The 19,222-nt window shown below is 39.5% G+C and overlaps 2 protein-coding genes across 2 annotated transcripts in view; one reads left to right on the forward strand and one right to left on the reverse strand.

Moving 5' to 3' along the window:
- The window catches only part of cenpp (centromere protein P), a 65,236-nt gene that overhangs the window by 45,054 nt on the left and 960 nt on the right, over positions 1 to 19,222 (forward strand). The window contains exons 7-8 of the mRNA XM_077009379.1: positions 15,519 to 15,598; positions 19,013 to 19,104. Of these exons, the coding sequence (XP_076865494.1) occupies positions 15,519 to 15,598; positions 19,013 to 19,104 (172 nt within the window). The remainder of the gene's footprint in view (positions 1 to 15,518; positions 15,599 to 19,012; positions 19,105 to 19,222) is intronic.
- ecm2 (extracellular matrix protein 2, female organ and adipocyte specific) lies at positions 909 to 11,253 on the reverse strand. The gene is made up of 10 exons (XM_077009302.1): positions 10,844 to 11,253; positions 9,156 to 9,386; positions 8,206 to 8,394; positions 7,205 to 7,927; positions 6,755 to 6,870; positions 4,448 to 4,583; positions 3,374 to 3,531; positions 3,012 to 3,151; positions 2,502 to 2,828; positions 909 to 2,234 (listed from the first exon to the last, which is right to left on the reverse strand). Exons 2-10 carry the CDS (start codon positions 9,376 to 9,378, stop codon positions 2,066 to 2,068), a joined length of 2,181 nt encoding a protein of 726 aa, XP_076865417.1. The 5' UTR covers positions 9,379 to 9,386; positions 10,844 to 11,253; the 3' UTR covers positions 909 to 2,065.

Below are 19,222 nucleotides of genomic sequence, written 5' to 3' on the forward strand. Positions count from 1 at the left end.
GCCAAATATGTGTAGGTTTGGCAATGAACTTGTATATAATGGAAGAGATTTTCTATTAGGGTTTCAGTGCAGTTTCCTCTTAGCCTCAACAGACACATTTTTACTTTAACAGTAACGGTAACGCAAACTGGTATTACAGTTTATAAATGTAAAACAAAATGTTGATAGTACTTACTACTTCCAAAATGATTCAGTAGTGGGAGATTGCCATTGCACTCTAGTTTCAAATTATTTTATACATGTATATTATAGTCCCACCCTTATATTTAAATCTTCTTTGTCATATGCTCCCAACCTGTCATAGTAAAGACTAATACATGCTTCCTGTTTTGTTGATGGGGCACATCCTCACACAGCTGCACATGTCAGCAGTGTGTTGTCATTATACTGATTGAACGGATGAATAAATGGCCAATTTGACTCATAACTTGATTCATAACTTGTAGCCTTTGAGAAGGGATTTTGGAAGTGACTTGCCATATTGTCTGATTGTAGCTCAGAATGGGAGGTTGGATAGCAGAGAGCTTGTCACAAATGTGGAATTGAGAGAAATCTGATGTATAAATGATCCTTCTTGGTACTTCAAACCATCAAATGTTTGTTAACTTGATGATTGTGTGGATGACTACATGAAGTCCTTTGAAGAAAACAGCATTATATTACTTGAAGACTTTATATCTACCACATAAACTTTCAGCTTCAATGTATGAATGAATGTTTTATATTCTTGGCTATCATGATCATCATGAACATGAAAATGTGCATGTGCTTTATATGAGCGTTATCTATTTATCAGTGCTCATATAGCATTTAGTTAATGGTTAATGAGTTGAGGTAAAAAAAATATTTTAACGAATACATTTTGGATTTTCAGTAGAATGCTTTTTACTGCAGTTTGTAATTGTAGCTCAGTCTAAGTTTATTTCCTTAGCTTTTTTCATTTGATTTAACAGTTTACATGACATAATAAGACTATGTATTACAATATGTGATAAAAAATTAAAATATACAAATACATTTGCATCTTTTCTCTTACAGCCACAGTGATGTGATGTAGTGTAATGTTTTCATTTGAAGTAAATGGCTAAAGTTCTCAAGACTCTTCCATCAGTAAGTTGTTGAATCCATAATATAGCTAGAGAATCTTTAGCTCTTTGAAAAGAAAAATAAGGCATGCATGAACCTTAAGGGCTTGTTACACTTGAGAAATATGCCTGGAGAAATCATTTGCATTTTAAAAGTGTTGGATGTTTAACCCTTTCCCTTAGTTACAACTGCTCTTAATCTGGGCGCGGTTCACTCATGCAGTGTTTCCCATGTAGACCCCACACACTTGTGGGTGTCCTCACACCTACAGTGATGGATTTACTTCCAGCAGCCACTATTGCATTGTGGACTTTCACTTTAATACTGCATGTAAAATGAAAGATGCTTAGTTTATAGTTTTGTCTGATTTATTAAACACCAGCATCCCACCTGTTTCTGAGCCAGCCAAGTAAAGTGGTCAGTCTGAAATTCAGTCACCTGAATTCTGTTTAATTTACTCTTAGATGTATATAAAAATATGCACTTCTAGTCTGGAACCATTTTATGAATAATGAGAAAATGTATCGGCCTATTAAAAGATCCCAGTCAGTAGTAACCATCTAATGATGTACATTTTTGAAAAGTCATGCTCCTGCATATAACTTAAAAAATTGAATACTGATTTTAACCGAACTTCCTAACGCTGCCTAAAGTCTTGGATATTCAATTTGTCCCTACAGACACGTAGGACAGATATCAATTTAGGGGACAGAGAAAGATGGTAGTAATAGATCCTAAGAACCTCAGACCATGTTCTAGAAAGTAACTCTAGGCTAATACATGAAGTATTTTAGTAATACTTTGTTTAGCACAATTAAGTGATCCCAAACCAAAACATTTATACATATAGATTAAAAACTTAGAAATTACCATTACATATCACCTTGAATTGTTTCCTTGAGCTTAACAAGTACTATGATTTTCCATCACTGTTTGGCACAAGCAATGTTATTTGACAAGATCTGTGAAAATAGACTGATTATTTAATTCTCTGAGGTTTCAGAATAATGCTAGAATAGGACCTAACACAAGAGAAGGCATTTGGAGGAATTTTTCGAGGGTCAAGGAGATTGTTTTCAAGGCGCAGGGCTACAAGGTTTAAGTCTTCATCATTCATGGGGTCACAAATATTGTCTTCTCCAATGTGCCTGTTGGATGAAACATTTAAAGTAGTTAGAGTTTATCGGTAGTCTAAAATATCATCACAATCTTAGTAGTACAGTAAGCTGTACAAGCATTGAATTTAAGATGATGGAATAGAATGATATTGCAAGCCTAGTTTAGGCACTGTATTGGCTCATAAACTACTTTTACTTTTGTAAATTTACTTTGTTACACCTTTTCCCTGTCCAGAAAAAGAACTGATCAGTGGTCTATCCCTAACCCTATCCAGAAAGGGATGAAATGAACTATACCTTATGTTGTTGTTATTCAGTCTGAGAAAATGTAATGATGTCATTTCGTTGATACCAGTGGGCACACTGGTCAGATGGTTGTGGTCTAAACACAACTCCGTCATAGTTTGAAATGTTCCAAAGAAAGACTCTGGCTCAACACCATCTCCATCCAGCTTGTTGTAGGAGAGGTATAGATACTCAAGACCAGGCTCCATATGTGCAAACACGTATCCTGGAACGCGTTCAATCTGATTGCCGGCCAGCACCAGGTGAACCAAGGACTTTGGCAGAAAGGATGGAACCAAATGGAGTTTGTTGTGTGAAAGATCTATTGATTCCAGGTTCCTTTCAGAGTGTCGTTCATAAGCAAAGAAGAATATGGTGAACTTTCAATGAAAATTATGTATTAAGATTGGCAATATTGTATAGTGGAAACATCTGTATGGTCTTCAAATCACGCTTATTTTTCTTTTCATTACATAATACAGTATATGATTTGTTTTGTGTTATTTATTCAGCAGCACATACCTGTGATTGAGCCAAGCTAATGGCGCAATCCGTGATTCATCAATTCTGTTGTGCCGCAGCACGATCACATTGATGTTGGTGCTTTGGTTAAAAGCTCCCTCAGATATTTCCTCAATTAAATTATTTTCAAGGTGTAGCTCCTGAAAAACAGTAGAATGACAGGTCAAGCTACACAGTGCTGCAGTACAGTTATGATTTTGGTAAACTATACAGTGCTGAGTTGTTGTTTTTTTCTCTCACCAGGTAAAACAAATAACTTGCATGTAATTCATAACTTTAAAATGTTCTAGTCAGCATTTCCTTTTGACTGGAATATTGCAATAAAAACTCCAATCCATTGCTGGATTGTCTGGTACGTGCACCTGCAGGGATGGTGGTAGACCTTGAGGAACAGTACGGAAGTGGTTCCTGCTCAACCGCAGATAGTTGAGCTGCTTCAGTGCTGTGAAGGCTCTGGGATTCACATTTCCTTCACTTAGCAGGTTCCCCTCCATCTCTAAGGTAACCAGACTGCTGAGACCTGACATAAATTGTACCAGTGCATTTAGATGACATTCTTGTAGGATGGGGTTTTATTGTGCATGTTCAATAAGCATGTAAATTGGTGTTTTGATGGGTTGTTGTGTGTTTTTTTTTCGGTTGTGGAATGCTGTATTTTAGAGTTACAGACAACCGAAAAATTACTTCTCATGGACTTCTAAGGAACAGTTTGAGTTTCAGGAAATTGGTGGTTTTTGTACAGCCAGCATAAAAACAGTGTAGCAATATCACACCATAAGGTTATTTTGTTAATTGTTAATTCGGCATTTTGCCAAAAAAGAAACTGTAATTGTTTAGGTATTAGCTTTAATAGTTAGAAGCCTAGTTGCAATTAACTGTAGCTATTTGCATTGATATCATTTACAGGATCACCTTCCAAAATGTTGATATTTTATTATGTTTACAAACATGTCTGACAAGGAGGTAGAAGTGTTTCCATACCATGCAAATCCATATTCACTCAGTTTAGAATAACAGGAGTTGTTAGAAATAGAAGCTAAATGCTCACAAAGAAGACATGCAGAAAAGACCATAGAAACAGGGCTCCTGTGAAGTAATCCCATTTTTTGGGAGTCAACATAGTCAAAGATTTAGCCCTGTTAGGTTAATTGTGTTTTAATTAGCCCTGTTGTGTGCTACATTAGCAGTACATTTGTGTTTTTAATTAGTCCTACTGTGTTGATACGTTACCATTACATTTGAGTTTTTAAAAACATTTTGTAACCATGAAACAATGCTTTGAGAAAGTCTATGGGAGATATTTTTTGTACCATTTTGTACTCAATAATGGTATTTGTAATTAACTAACACTCTAAAAACGTTTTCAATTACCCTCACATGTCAAAAACGTATTTAGTTCTGAAGCTATATCTGGACCTCATATATAGATGACTTGCCTTCAAAGCTGTTTTCTTCAATCTCTTGAAGGTTGTTTTCGTTGATCTTTAATTCTAGTAGGGTATCTGGAAGCCCTTGGGGAATCTCTTCTAGCAGATTTCCATCCATATACATTCGGGTTAAGAATTTGAGGTTCTGTGAAAGAAAACATGCACTTCTCTTATAGTTAATCAGCGTGTTACTTAGCAAGTAATTATCAAATCACATTGTGAAACAATGGGCACGGGTCTGTCAGTGTTTCCATAAGTTTGGGTAGTAATGAGCCATCTCATCTCGTCTTGTGGTTTCATCTATAATTCAGTTCTCATTGTATTACAGACATAGTTCTGTTTTCATGATAATTAGCATTTGGTGGCACATTTCCATGGTATAATCCCTTGACACAACATACATTAGATTATTTTTACTCTTTTCATAAATTGTACCAGTGCCACAGATAAATTATTACAGGATACAAAATTTCTGCCACCTCGGTTACTGTATCAGGTTTTGTGCATGATAAACCACAATAGGTTTTTGCTGTCTTGTTACAAAGTGCATCTCTGAACTATTTCCTGGAACTCGCAGGGCACTAGTGACACATGGATGGAGCTGAACAGCATGCCTGCTGATATTTCTCTTGATCACGTGCCATGGAATTTTGTTTTCATTTAACATGTCTGCTCAAGGTTTAATCAAAGCAAAAAGAGGGAAAGGCTGTAATGTTTATGTATGTATGTGTAAATTGGCCTGTAGCATTCATTGACTTTTCAAGTTGGTCTTGTGCCATGTGTATACAGAAAAGTGACCTTCAGTCATTTTTACAAGATTTGAAAATATTAGGATATTTCCAAAACCCGCCTTTTTCATTAAGGGAGTGAGGTATCCTGCATTGGGAATTAGCTCGACATTCCTTTCAATACTGTGGCGTGCGGTCTGCTCCCCCATATATGTGCCACTGTAGAGCATCTGAAAGCACGCTTCCCTCCCATGAATGCATGCATCCAATCACTTCCATCATCCAACTGGACAAATGAAATTTGAAATGAATTTACTCGTGTAAAGGACATGGACCAGGACATGAAAACTGTCAGCGTAAAGCAGACTGGGCTCACATAGCCAACAGATACACATCAACTGTGGAGAGATGGTTTTTTTCTAGAATGTTCTCCAGGAAGCACAATTTGGAATGTCTGCACCCTGAGTTATTATGCAACTTGCTGTAATACAGGGTGTGTCTTGAAAGGACTATGGATGCCTAGGTGATGGTGACCACCTCAGGCCAGGCCCAGAGGGCCAGGTGGTCAGGGTTGGAGCAAACAATCACCCCAGCCGAGTGGATCAGTGGCACCCTGCAATATGTTGACTAAATCTGGATGACCACTTCAAAGGGCAGCCTCCTTTCCCCTTAAGGAGCAGACTCCCAGATGAATGGTTCATGATGCCTGGCCCAAATGAAGTGAGCAATAGTGTCCCATGTCCCACACACCAGGTCTTGGGACCACAGGGAGCGTGTTGCTCTAGATCTTTGTGCACACTGCTTCATCTATATTGTCTAGTCTGACCAGGTCATGAAGCAGCTCTACCAAAAGCTTCATGTAATTCAAGAGCACGTTAGAGAACAGAAGGTCCACTTGCCACTGGCTGTTCTGACCTCGTTAGCTCTCGTCCAACTTATCTTCTCACCACTGTTCAGGAGGAACACGTTGTGTTTTCACCATCCCCTGAAGTTACCAAGGAGGTGTGAGTATTTATAAGCGATCATCAACCCACAAGATGTTGAACCAGGACGATGATCCTCGTTAAGCAGTGCATCTAATTATTTGGACGCTACATGCTAGGATGAGGCCACCTGCCCTGGTTGTAAGATGTTGTAGAAGGCTGTAAAGATAAAGGTAGTAAGTAGGCTAACTCACCTTAACCCTGTAGCTAAGTACTAGGCTTGCTCACTTTGAAACACTTATTAGGGGACAGGTTGCAAACTCCCTCGCTATGATGACGTTGCTCATCATGGTGCATCAGCTAGTAGTGGTGGTTCCCAGTCTGCCTTGACATGCTAGCTATGCAGCAGGAAACAGACTAGCTTAAAGAAGTGGGGGTAAAAAGTCTTAACATTAAACTGGATGCTGTTCAGATGTACTACATCATTAGTTATGGAGGCACAGTGGACCTGTAGCAGCACTGACAACAAGTGGTGTGTCCTCTGTCTTCCACAGTCAGTCGCATCAAAGGAATGTTCATAGTGAGGTGGGATGTGAATGTTTGTGAGAGAATATTGTGTTTATTCTTAATGAGTACAGGCCTGATCACAGCAAAGTGGTTCTTACTTTGAATGCCTGAGGGTCGATTCCAGATGATAAGAGTTTATTTTTTCCTAAATCAATCCACTCCAGGTTCAGTATGCCATTAAATGCTCCAGCTGGAATAGTAGTGATTGCATTTCCTGTGGATACACAACATTTGGTTTGTAATATCTCTTCAATGATTCAGAAACTATATTCACAAATTTTAAAGCTTTTGCCAAAGCCTGATGGTTAAAATTATGTTAATTAAATCATATATTTTATTTACGTCAAAGCTGTAATTTTCTTTTAATTCTGGAGCTGCATAAATTACATTTAGCAGTGTTGTGTTTCATGTAGTTCATATAATTTGTGATAATGATATGAAGCGTAAGTATTTTTCTGTGGTCACATTCATTGTGGAACAAAGCATGTCTTCCCCAAGGGTCATGCTTTCTCACAGTTTGTTTAGTTTATTTAGCTGCAGTGCCTTACCCTGCAAATTAAGAGACTTGAGCTCAGGAATGGAAAGAGGAGGAATGCTAGTAAGTTTGGCGTTCTCACAGGAGACAATGACATCAGAGATTGTGCAGCCTTGAGGCAGGGAGTAGGTTATCCTCTCAGACTCCTCTCTGCCTTCCTCCTCCTCACCCTCCTCCTCCTCGCTGGCCTCACTGGGCCCGGGTGGGGTCTGCAGCGGCGGAGTGTCTGCTGGGGCAGACACTTGTGGTTGCATTTGGAACACATCCCCTCTCAACCAGACAGCGTCTTCTCTTTCCTCTTCATCATCACCACCCTCTGCCCTCAGCCGTTGCTGGGCCTTCACAGCTGCCTCCTCAAATGCCCTCAGCATCTCTCTCTGTTCCCTCTCCAGTCTCCGCGTCCTGTCTTCCTCGGCCCTCCGGTGTTCCTCTGTCCTCTTCCTCTTCTCCTCCGCTGCAGCCCTCTCCTCCTCTTCCTCCCACAGCCTCCTCAGTTCTTCCTCTTTGTGCCGCTCTCTCTCCTCCATCTGCTTCCTCCGCCTTTCCGCCTCTTTGTTCTGCTTCTTCCGCCTCTTGCGTTCGGCGTCTTTCTTGCGGTGTCGCTCAACTTCGACCTCGTATCTCCCCGTCCGTGGGTGCTCGGTGGTCTGCGCAGGGACGTGCAGGACTGCAGCGTCGAGGACACTTGGATCATTAGGAATGGGGGAGTCCCCAGAGCTTTCAGAGACATCGTGAACTGATGGTGATGGAAAAACATTTATAGTATGAGGAAATCAGGGAGAGAGAACTAAAAGAATCTGAACCAAAGAAAACATGGAGTAGAAACAGCACAGAACAGAGTAGAAACTGCCCCACAAGCAGAAACTGGACAGTATTTCAAAAGCATTTTAAAAGGAAAGCATTCAAATGTAATAAAACGAACATTTTGCTTTGTTTTCTAAATTAGTTTGATGAATTGGAACTAAATATTTAGTACAAGGGGGATCTTGAGTATAGACAACACATGTTCGATACCTGGGTCAATGCAGACTGGGCAACACTCCCCAACAGGTTGAAACTTGATTTGGCACTGTAGAACAGGGCACTGTGTTTCATCACACACTACCTCCCCTCTGGTGCATAAGCAAGTGACACAGGGCTTTGGTGACCACACGGTTTTATCAAACATGGTGATGCCCTGAAATACACAATGCCCTGTATTCCCTGGGGAAAAATATTTGATTGGTTAAAAAGTACTGTTCAGTAAGAAACAATATAAATTCATTAAACAGTATCTTCATTAACACTTAATGAAGCTGAATATGCAATGATCCTTTATTAATCTGTATTTTGTTTATAAATATACTTTAGCTGTCAAAGTTTTCATTAGCTTTGTCTTGCAAAATATGAGACCACACACTTGGTACTATGAAGTAAATGGACTATGCTGGTATTGACCAAAATTGCAGTGCGACAATGAGGCTGCCCAACTTAGACATGTAGCCAGTAATCATGTGGCCAGTCTTACCTACCACCATGGGCAGTATGGTCATGTAAACTATTTTTGTTTACTTTGCTTTTGAAACTTTGCTTTAAAAAAAAATGCCACAAGTCCTCAAGATTTTAAAACAGAAACCTGACCCTAAATCTAAAGTTTAGAGTCACATTAAGACTGTTGTTAGGTTTTCTAATCTCAGCTTTTCAAAATGGATTTTTTATAAACAAAACAAAAACATGTGCTTTACATGTGGTGAAACTTTGATTTATCTGTTATGCATCATCTGTTGTGCCAATTCTGCAGTCTTTGAATGAACTCCGGTTAACGCTGTCAGGAATCTCTGTCAGTTTGCCTTAGTAATTTTGCTTAAACAAAAAACATTGCTTAATATTGTCATAAATAGTTGATCTGAAGTTGATCTAGTAAGCTTGAACATTGGTCGAGGCTCCAGCTCTATGCATCATGAGCTGGTCCTTGATGCACTAACCTGGAATAACATTGTAGTTAGGCTTGGCCTCCTGGACGGCTTTGTAAGACTGAAAGAAGATGGATGCTCCGTTATGTCCATCGTTTGCTGGCGTGCTGCCTCGCCGCACGGCCTTCTGCCCCCTCCTTCCTGCCTGAGCCTGGGGACGACCGGTCTGGACTCTGGCAAGGCTGTAGCTTAGGCAGCAGAAAAATGAAACACCGACCAAGAGCCGTAGTCTCATGACGAAGTCTGTTGAATGGAACAAAGAAGGATCTTGGGCCTCATTGTCCTTAATATACCCCTTTTAATACATAGTTTAATACAGTATACCCCTTTTAATACATAGTTTCCACACAAGCACAGACTCATGTTTCTGTAATAATAAGTCTAACAGTAAATGGCAAGTTTCAAGCATCGCACTGGTGTTTCTTTAGTGAATCCAACTGTTACAAGAGTCAGACAGCAATGAGTATAGTGCCCTGTGGCACCCCATAGTAAAACTATTATTTAGACACGTGGTAGGTACCAATTACTAGTTTAAGTATTACGTTCATGCTTAATAATCATGACGGAAAGATTTTTGACACAGATGATTCTTGGAAAGCTCCTAATTGACAAACAGCTGTCCCAGTGCTCCTTTTAATCACGTCTCAATTATTTATCACTGTCTGTAAATAAATGTGTGTCTATGATTTCACTGCAAAAGCAAATCCGATTAGAATCTTATGTATCTAAAATGATATATGGATTGTGTTTGCTACCATAAGACATCAGAACTGACAGTAACACAGACACGGCAACGAAATATCGAGTGTTTTTAGATGGCCTGCATGAAAATGCTGTTTCTACCAACATGAACAAGCTAAGCTTGAGGAGGATGCTGAGGACAATATTGCCGTTTGAGAGCTGACAACAAAAAAAGAACCTTTATGCCGTGAGAGTGACTATAAACAGTGTGGAGACAGTGTGGAACTTTGATCGGGACAGGAAGTGCAGGCATGCAGGGGCAGGGGGACGCGTCTCCCCCACCCACCCCCTCTCCAGTGTCAGCACCGTGGACTCCAGCCTGGGGCAAAGAGTCATGTGGTTAGCATTAAATCAACCGCGGATCTGTGGCGAAGGAAGGGGGGAAAAAACAGAAAAGCGAAGAGGAAAATGGGAGAATCCGAGGAAAGTGTTTTAATTAACAAGCTCCTCGGGCTCACAGGGCTCAGATGGAAAGAGGCTTCAGGAGGAACGGGTGCAGTACAGGAGAGTAGGGGGAAAACGTCCTTCCATGACCGACGAAATCTGCACATAGATGTGCGTATGGCTTTCCATGGATGCAGTTTAAAAAAAACACCCCATCTACAATAAGGTTTTGCATTACCCTGACGCCAAAAAATAAATCTATCATCAGACGTCTTTGGTCCTGGACAGAAATATTTAGTGGTTGTGTTTTTCCGAGGTGTTGAAACTTGACTTTACTCCAAAAACGAGCCTTGCATGTTTTTTCGTTCTCTGAACAAAGCATACACCGTTTTATTTAATCCAAAGCACAGTAAGCCCAAAGCTGCATCCAGAAAGAGGCATTCAAATCCATGCTGCTAATGACACATGCACGTCGTGGAGAAACGCACACACACAGTTCCATAACTGTTCTACGGTTGTACTGAGGACAAGAGCCACACCAGAGCAGAAATGAACGACAGTCATTTGTACATTACCGGTGGTTTGCAGGCAGTGTTTGCGAGGCCAGATATTTCCACCCTTTCCCAGGCCGCGTGAGGTTTGCCAGCAGGGCTAGGACAGTGTGCGTGCGCTCCGGCGCTGAGCTAAATGTTTAAAACAGACGGGGCAGCACACGCAGGGGAAGCCAGGACTTGCTCATGCAGCTTCAGTATCTAAGTTAGTCAGAGCGTCAGGTACAAGATACTTCCTCTTTTGGGGGGAAAAGAGGTTGGTGATTTTCTCTGCCCTAATTACTAGGCTTATGGAGGTGCTGTTGACAAAAGATGTGCCCTATGGCTTGTCATTAGCCCTCACGTTAAAACGTCCATTTAGTGCATAAAATGAGATGTAACTATACATGTTCAGCACTGACTCGGGGCCAGAGGCACTGTATGTGCTGATGGGTCCTAGACAGTAGTGTCCTGGCTGGAGAAGTGTAGGTCTGCATGATGCACTTAACTAGGCTTCTGTCCTGTCCCGCCTCCTCTTTCATGGGTGGGTGGGTACAAGTTCAAGCAGCCAGTCGTCAGTTCCCAGGGAGCTCAAGCTAACTCCCGTTTTAAACGGGGACGGGGTCACATCTGGTCCATGAGTACCTCTTTGTATTTGTTCACTGAGATGGTATAAGAATTTAAATGTTTTTCCCCTATGTGTTATTTCCACACAGATTGGCTTGATTTAATATGCTTCTCCCAAACATATACTGCACAGAAAAATATTATTCTTGGTTATTTTCATGTCTGTTAGAGTATATGGATGATGTGTTCAAGGAGTTAGACATTATTTCAGTTATGACAGACTGATAAAGTGTCTTTTGAATTATTTGAATAAGATGTAGTGCCATTTTCTGAACTCCATCACACTCTTTAGATCAGTGTTATTTTTTCACAGTTGAATCTATCAGGATACTTATGTAATGAAGCAGGACATTTGCTAAGACATTATATGAAAACATATCACAATACCATTGGTCACATGGTGGTAAAGTGTGGTGTAGTGTACACATCATGAACACATCTTTAAAACAGTTCTTGCAGATTGCATTATTGGATTTTATGATCTATAAAAAATATGAAAACTAACCTCCACAAAAATGAAAGCTATTTTAATTTAATGCAAAACTAAATATTAAACCTAAACCTCATTTAAACTCTTTAAATGAATTATTTACATTGTGAAAAACTAAATGAAAAAGTACTCAATACCAAGTCTTGTGCCATGATGGATTAATTACCCATCACCCTTGTTGACTGTCGTGTTACAGGGCAAGGGAAGAGCAGGACATATATTTATGGGTAGTCTTGGAAAGCTCTTGGAAAGTCATCATGTAGACGGAAACTTCAGCTCTTGGTTTGACTTCTGAGAAGCTGGAAAAGACGTACAGCCATTTGTTTTCAGGTGAAGGTTGGAAACCTGTGACTCACCTCACGGCTATGCACAGCTGCTCTGACATCTGTGGTACAGTAGTGTCATCATCAGACACTCTTCACGGTTTGCTAACTCCTCTGTGAATCAGTTGTTTCGCATTTTTTCGTTATGTAAGCAGTGAGTCTTTCACCCAGCCTGTACTTTTAAGATGCCGCCTTTTAAAACACACAGCCCCACCGAACATTTCTTTATTGTGCCATCCCTAGCGTTTTGGTTGTTGTCTACATTACACAAACACGTTTCATTCTTTTCCAGAGTCTGCACAACACCACAAACCACATAACTGTAAGACACTTACGAGACGAAAGCTCCTAACTTTCTGAGTTAGAACTAACGGAGTTCAGTCTACTGATATACTAGTGAAGTCTGTATTCTCATCTTATATTTGTCAAGACGTCTTTTTCCACTGGTAGTGCTGGGTTTGGTATTGATATTGGTTTCCCCACTTCCCTTATGGATGTGTTTTTGTTTTTTTTTTCTTTCTACTTCATGGAAGATTTAGCATTATGCCAGAACACTGAGGTTCTCTGTTGTGTCACGTCTAGAGTCAGCGGTTTTAAGAGTAGGAGCTGTATTTCTTTCCTTGAATTCAGCAGGGTACCTCGGCTATTCTGCAATTTGAATCACTCTGTAAGGATTCAAAGTATACGGTTCAGTTTTAAGAAATTCATTTCTAAGAAAAACTTCAGTCTCAGACATTAGGAACAAGAAATACCAGTGGGACACATGTATAAATAAAAGATCAAATAAGTTCTCTATATAGAAAACTAATAAATAAGTCTATATATAATAATGCATGTGGGTGATAGAGCGGGGAAGGAGTACTATTTATGTTTACTTCAGATCTGCCTACATGGTCTGTTTACCCTTTTTCTTAATGAAAGAAAACTGCTAAGGGCATAACACGTCTTTCAAGGATTAGTAAATAAGGGTCAGGTCGTTCAGAGGATTCTATATAAATGGCTAAGTTGAGAAAGCATTTGAAAACATGAGCTCAGACTTGTGTCGATAGTATCATGGAACAACTGGTACACAATTCCCTTTTCCTTTTAAATTGATGAACAGTAAAGTAAATGTTAATAATACTATCTGTGTAACTTGTGTCCTTTTAAGGGATAAGGATGATGTTGCACTATGTAGAGTTATTGGAATATGTAGAGGTGCCCCAAGGTTTTTTGTAACAGTGCCATACCAGACATGCTGGTGTCTCACTGACAGGCATAAAATTCTCAGTTAGCACCAGGGGCTCTTTAGGATGAGATGATGAGCATTGATTGACGTGAAGCCTTTTCCAAAAGGCTTCCAAGAAGAGAATTTTTGTCTTTTGTTGAATTGACTTTTTAGCATAACATAACATAAAAGCCTTGTATATCTTTGCTAGTTTGTGTCAGGTATGCTGATTGTAGGCAGAACATTCATTTCATAATCCATTGAAATCATGACAGTTTGGAAGTTTACATACAGTACTGTAGCTATAACTCTGACATGAAGATTCCCAGACACTGGGTGACGAAAATGAGATGTTATTCAAGACTATAAAACGAAAGTCTTTTGTGTGAGAAGGCAGTGTTTGGTTTTCAGCCCTAGAGGCATACACAACTGACCCACAGTGAGCTATTTTTTTTACTGTTGGAGTAAGTCTTGGAAAATATCTTTCAGACTAGATGTCTGCTCAGAGAGACTGGGGAATAGATTGTCTGTGATGGGGTTCACATCACATAATAATTAGAGGATAGAAAGGCACATTATGTTTTAAGTTTTGCAACTGGTCATTAGGTGTTTTGTCTGGTTTTATGTTTTGTCTTAAAGCTAATTGCGATGGCATGGGTCTGAAAATACACAAAAGAACTTAACAGCATTAAGAATTTGCTGTGATTTTTTTCCATTTTATTTATTCACTCCATGTATTCACTTTTTTATTCATTTCTTTTTCAAATAGTGTTGACTGCTTCTTTCAAACATGTTAATGTTGGCTTTAGTCTAGTTTAATTTGCTCTCATTTACTTAACTACTTGTCTGAGAACTAAGATTAGGGAATTTAGCAAAGACATATTTAACTGGTATCCTTGTAATGCTTGTAAAGGCTTGTTGTACTGTAATATCTAGCATTGCTCATTAATGAGTCCACAGTCTGGGAATCTTTCCCCCCTTTTCCACTCCCTTTCATTCTGATTGTCAGTTTGAAATATTTCTGCAGTTCAAATTTCTGTGCCGACATAGTATTTAACTCTCAATCTAAACCACAACTATTACGTGCAATTTGGAATAGAAATTACCTCTGCTCGTGATACAAGGTTATAAACCATAACTGCAACATGGAAAAACCACATAGAGTGAGTCACTATCATAACGTCACAGATATGTGTTGAAATGTTCTTTTTTGGGGGAGGTCCTACTGGAGCATCTCTTTTAAATGTCACTTTAACACAGAATGGTATAGAAACCAAAGTCAGAGCAAATAAATCTCAGGAAGCACAGGAGTGATATAACCAATAAAGATCATTGTTTATTGGTGTGACAGCTCAGAACAAATGAAATAGCTGTTTTGTAAATTAATAAAAGCTGGGAGTAGCCATTTCCAGCAAGATTTTACAACATGCATTCATAGATCCCTAATCAACATCATATTTAGTAAGTGGTCGTTTTTCGAAATTTGTTTGTGTTGTGCTCAGTTATTGTAGATTGCTTCATTGCATCGTCTTATCTCAGCCGTACGGTCATGTCTGGCCCCGCCCCCACTTTTCAGTCATATCCTTGTTTTCATGTTCCATGTGCGTTTGTTTTTATTTCAGTTGTTCACGCCTGTTCATTTGTAACTTTTGTATGCATTGTTGGTTATTTTCTACATAAGCACCGACATGTTGACATGTCGACATGCCGTGTTTCCTATCCTGCGTGTGTTTGCATTGTTTTCGTGTGTCTTGCTACCCTTGTGTATTGTTTTCAATACACAATACCCTTTTGTTATGTTTTTGTGTTTGCCATGTCTTGCCGTAGTTTACATGTTGAGTATATTTCTGATTTGGATCCTCATTATATGAATCTGAACTAATAATTCTCGCTCTACTCGATGTGTGTGTCCACATCGCAATCACTCTAAAACATCCTGAGGTTTACACATATATATTTTGAATGGAATGACTCAATGTATGCTAGCTTTTCCACAAACGATATAGAAGGAGCTGTTTGAAGCAGCAGCACTCCGTATTCTACCCCTTTCTGTATTCTATTGTTCCCTGACAGGATAAATACCCAGATGTGGTGTGCCTACCAGAAGGATGCCGGGCTGAAGTAATGACAATACAGAATCCCAGACTTACAGGGTAAGCATCTTGACCTTTGATGAATACTTATTTACAACAGTAGTCTTTTTTCATTTTAACCAAATCAGCTTAGAGAACCAGAGAGAATCAGAGACAACCATCTTGTGCATCACCAACACCTGATCTCAGATCCCAGCAATGCTACAGGCTATCCTTGAGTGGCTGGAAGTTCAAAAGAGTACAGCTGGCCAAAGAATAGTTAGAACTGTCCAATAGGAGTCTGCCTTACCTCTTGTCCTATTGGACAAAATTGACTTTGGGCTTAAGTAATCTGGTTATGTAAGAACCTCCCTGATCTTTGGTTAGCTTCTCTTACCTGTGGATGTATAGCACTGCTGGAGAGTTTTAGCCATACAACTAACAGCTGCCCCAGACTGTTTGAGGTTTAGTATGTTCTGCTCTTTATAAATTTATCTTGTTATTGTGTTCGTGGTCTGTCACTGAATGTTACATTATGCTCAGTTTTGTTTTCCTTAGTTTCATAAACTGCTTCAGTTGAAGACTCACGTTTGCTTTATTTTGTCCTGCCCATGACATTTAGAATTAAATGTTTTAAAGGGGACAGGAGTGTTAACTTTCATTTTTAAGGTTATGTTTACTTTTTAATGAATGTTCTATTAATTGGTTAGGTATTCATGTACAATTAAATCATAATTATTCAATTGTATTTTAATTAATTAAAAATTAACAATAGGAGTGATTGAAATAATTTCTTTATTCGGTTTGTACAGTGAGCATATTAGTAGTGAAGCTGTTAACACAGAAACACATAGGAACTGTATAGTTAATAATGCATTTTATTTCAAAGAGCCTTTCTCACTGCAGACAGGAGTGAGTTCCATTGAAAAGTAACATGTGATTGTTCTACGGTTCTTTATGGACATTTAGTCTGGGTTTCTTGTAAAGTAATATATGATTGTACTACAGTTCTTTATGAACATTTAGTCCGGTTTTTCAGTTCAGGTGTAAACCAGGGGGCTGTTTATGAAAAAGACGGAGCAACTGAGTTGAGAATAAATTGGAGTCCAGTATTATATTATAGAAGCAGTTCTTCAGGGGTGGATGGATTGTGAGAGTAAAATCAATACTGTGAGAGTCCAGGTCAATGATCTTAATATTACCAAAGTTGATGAGAAGGGGGTGATTACTATCTGAAGAGGGGAGTGTTAGTTATAGGCGGCCCATCTGCTGTTATATGAGTAGGGGAAACTCCAGAACAGCAGATTAGGTCTAAAATATGACCCTTAGAGTGTTAGGACATTTGTGTACTGTTTGGATGCCATTGCTCTCAAGGCAGGATGTAAAGTCTTTAGTTAGTGGATTATTAATGTTATCCATGTGAATTATTAAAATCTCCCATCAATATAATATTTGGTGTGAGTATTGAGATGTGTGCTAAAAAGGCAGCAAAGTCATTTAAAAATTCACTGTTAGGTTTGGGAGGGCGATAGACGTTTAAAATTATAGTAGAAGTAGGTCTAGACAGTTGGCAAGGAGTGGATTTGAATGAGTTGAAAGTAGGGACATGCATCCGCAAGACTTTCTCGCGGTAAAATATCGCGAGACTTCCTCCCCGTCCAGAGATACGAGCACTTAAATATTTGTTCATTTATCATAAGTTATCATGTTGATTATCGCATGTTTTCTTAGTCATGAAGGTGTACTTCCAATGCCCCAGATTTCCACTAAAAGACAGCTATTAACTACTTACTTTTCCACTAAAACAGCTATTAGCACACTCGCTGACCACACATGTCCAACTGCTCATTAACTCAAATGTCGAATCAGCCAATCACATGGCAGCAACTCAATGCATTTAGGCATGTAGACATGGCCAAGATGATCTGCTGCAGTTCAAACCGAGCATCAGAATGGGGAAGAAAGTTGATTTAAGTGACTTTGAACATGGCATGGTTGTTGGTGGAGTATTTCAGAAACTGCTGATTTACTGGGATTTTCATGCACAACCAACTCTAGGGTTTAAAGATAATGGTCCGAAAAAGAGAAAATATCCAGTGAGCAACAGTTCTGTGGGCAGAGGAGAATGGACAGACTGGTTCGAGCTGATAGAACGGCAACAGTAACTCAAATAACCAGTCGTTACAATCGAAGCATGCAGAAGAACTTCTCTGAACGCACAACACGTCAAACCTTAAGGCACATGGGCTACAATTTGCACAGGCTCACCAAAATTGGACAATAGAAGATTGGAAAAACATTGCCTGGTCTGATGAGTCTTAATTTCTGCTGTGACATTTGGATGGTAGGGTCAGATTTTGGCGTCAACAACATGAAAGCATGGATCCATCCAGCCTTGTATCAAAGGTTCAAACTGGTGGTGGTGGTGGTGGTAGTGGTGCAGTGGTGTGGGGGATATTTTCCTGGCACACTTTGGGCCCATTAGTACCAATTGAGCGTCCTGTCAACACCACAGCCTACCTGAGTAGGTTGACCATGTCCATCCCTTTATGACCACAATGTACCCATCTTCTGATGGCTACTTCTAGCAGGATAACACGCCATGTTATAAAGCATGAATCATCTCAAACTGGTTTCTTGAACATAACAATGAGTTCACTGTACTCGAATGGCCTCCACAGTCACCAGATCTCAATCCAATAGATCACCTCTGGGATGTGGTGGAACTGGGATTCACATCATGGATGTGCAGCCAACAAATCTGCAGCAACTGTGTGATGCTATCATGTCAATATGGACCAGACTCTCTGAGGAATGTTTCCAGTACCTTGTTGAATCTATGCCACGAAGGACTAAGGCAGTTCTGAAAATCCAACTCTGTACTAGCAAGATGTGCCTAATAAAGTGGCTTGTGTGTGTGTGTATTGTCCATGAAAGTATCGAGATTGCTTTTTTAATTGTATTTATTTCCTGTGCAGTATAGGCCAGTATTTGTCATCCTTCACTGGTCCTCAGACACAGACGACAGTTACTAAGAAACATGCAAAACTTCATGTCTGTTCAGTTCAGTCAGAAACAGGTGCTGAGTCCTTTCAGCAGGTTTTTTCCTGCACAGTGAAGGACGAGCAGACTGTACCACAGTGTAAACGGAGTCTTACACATACAGAGCATGAACCTCCCATTAAACCAAACTCAAATTCATTAAGAGTACCGATACATGAGAAAGAGTGCATGAATGCATGCATCTTGAATTCTGGCCTATGTCTGTGCTACTATCTAGTATGAATTCTGAGAACAGATGCAAAGCACTTTGTAAGTCACTCTTAGTGTGTCTGACAGAAAACGTATGAACTCTTGCAATCTTACATACACTCTTAAAGGTTAGTTGTTATTTCAGGATCAGACTGCAGTTGAGATATTTGTGTTCATGGTTTTTAATTGATATTTCTGATGCAGACCATGTCTGAGTTGGAATTTCTTCGTTCTCTTTTCTAGGTACACTATGAACATTTACTGGAGCATTAGTGTGAATAAGGAAGGAGTTGTCACACCAAAGATTGAGCTATTGATGAAAATGCCTGACCAAGGTAAAAGTACTTTTAATATAAGTTGGATTGTTATGGAATACCTACATTTAAGGCACTGGTCATACACCTTTGTAGAATATTGTAAAATTAACTGAAAATGCCTCAAACATCATTTTCA

Source organism: Brachyhypopomus gauderio, chromosome 1, assembly GCF_052324685.1.
Source record: "Brachyhypopomus gauderio isolate BG-103 chromosome 1, BGAUD_0.2, whole genome shotgun sequence".
Lineage (NCBI taxonomy): Eukaryota > Metazoa > Chordata > Actinopteri > Gymnotiformes > Hypopomidae > Brachyhypopomus > Brachyhypopomus gauderio.

What these genes read in the sequence shown, in the direction of transcription:
- ecm2 (XM_077009302.1), bottom strand. Translation starts at nt 9,378, where the DNA reads ATGAGACTACGGCTCTTGGTCGGTGTTTCATTTTTCTGCTGCCTAAGC. An exon ending in TAACTACAATGTTATTCCAG is followed by an intron (nt 8,395 to 9,155) that starts GTTAGTGCATCA and finishes ATTTTTCCCCAG; the next exon opens with GGAATACAGGGCATTGTGTA. An exon ending in TGAAGAAAACAGCTTTGAAG is followed by an intron (nt 3,532 to 4,447) that starts GCAAGTCATCTA and finishes AATTTATGTCAG; the next exon opens with GTCTCAGCAGTCTGGTTACC.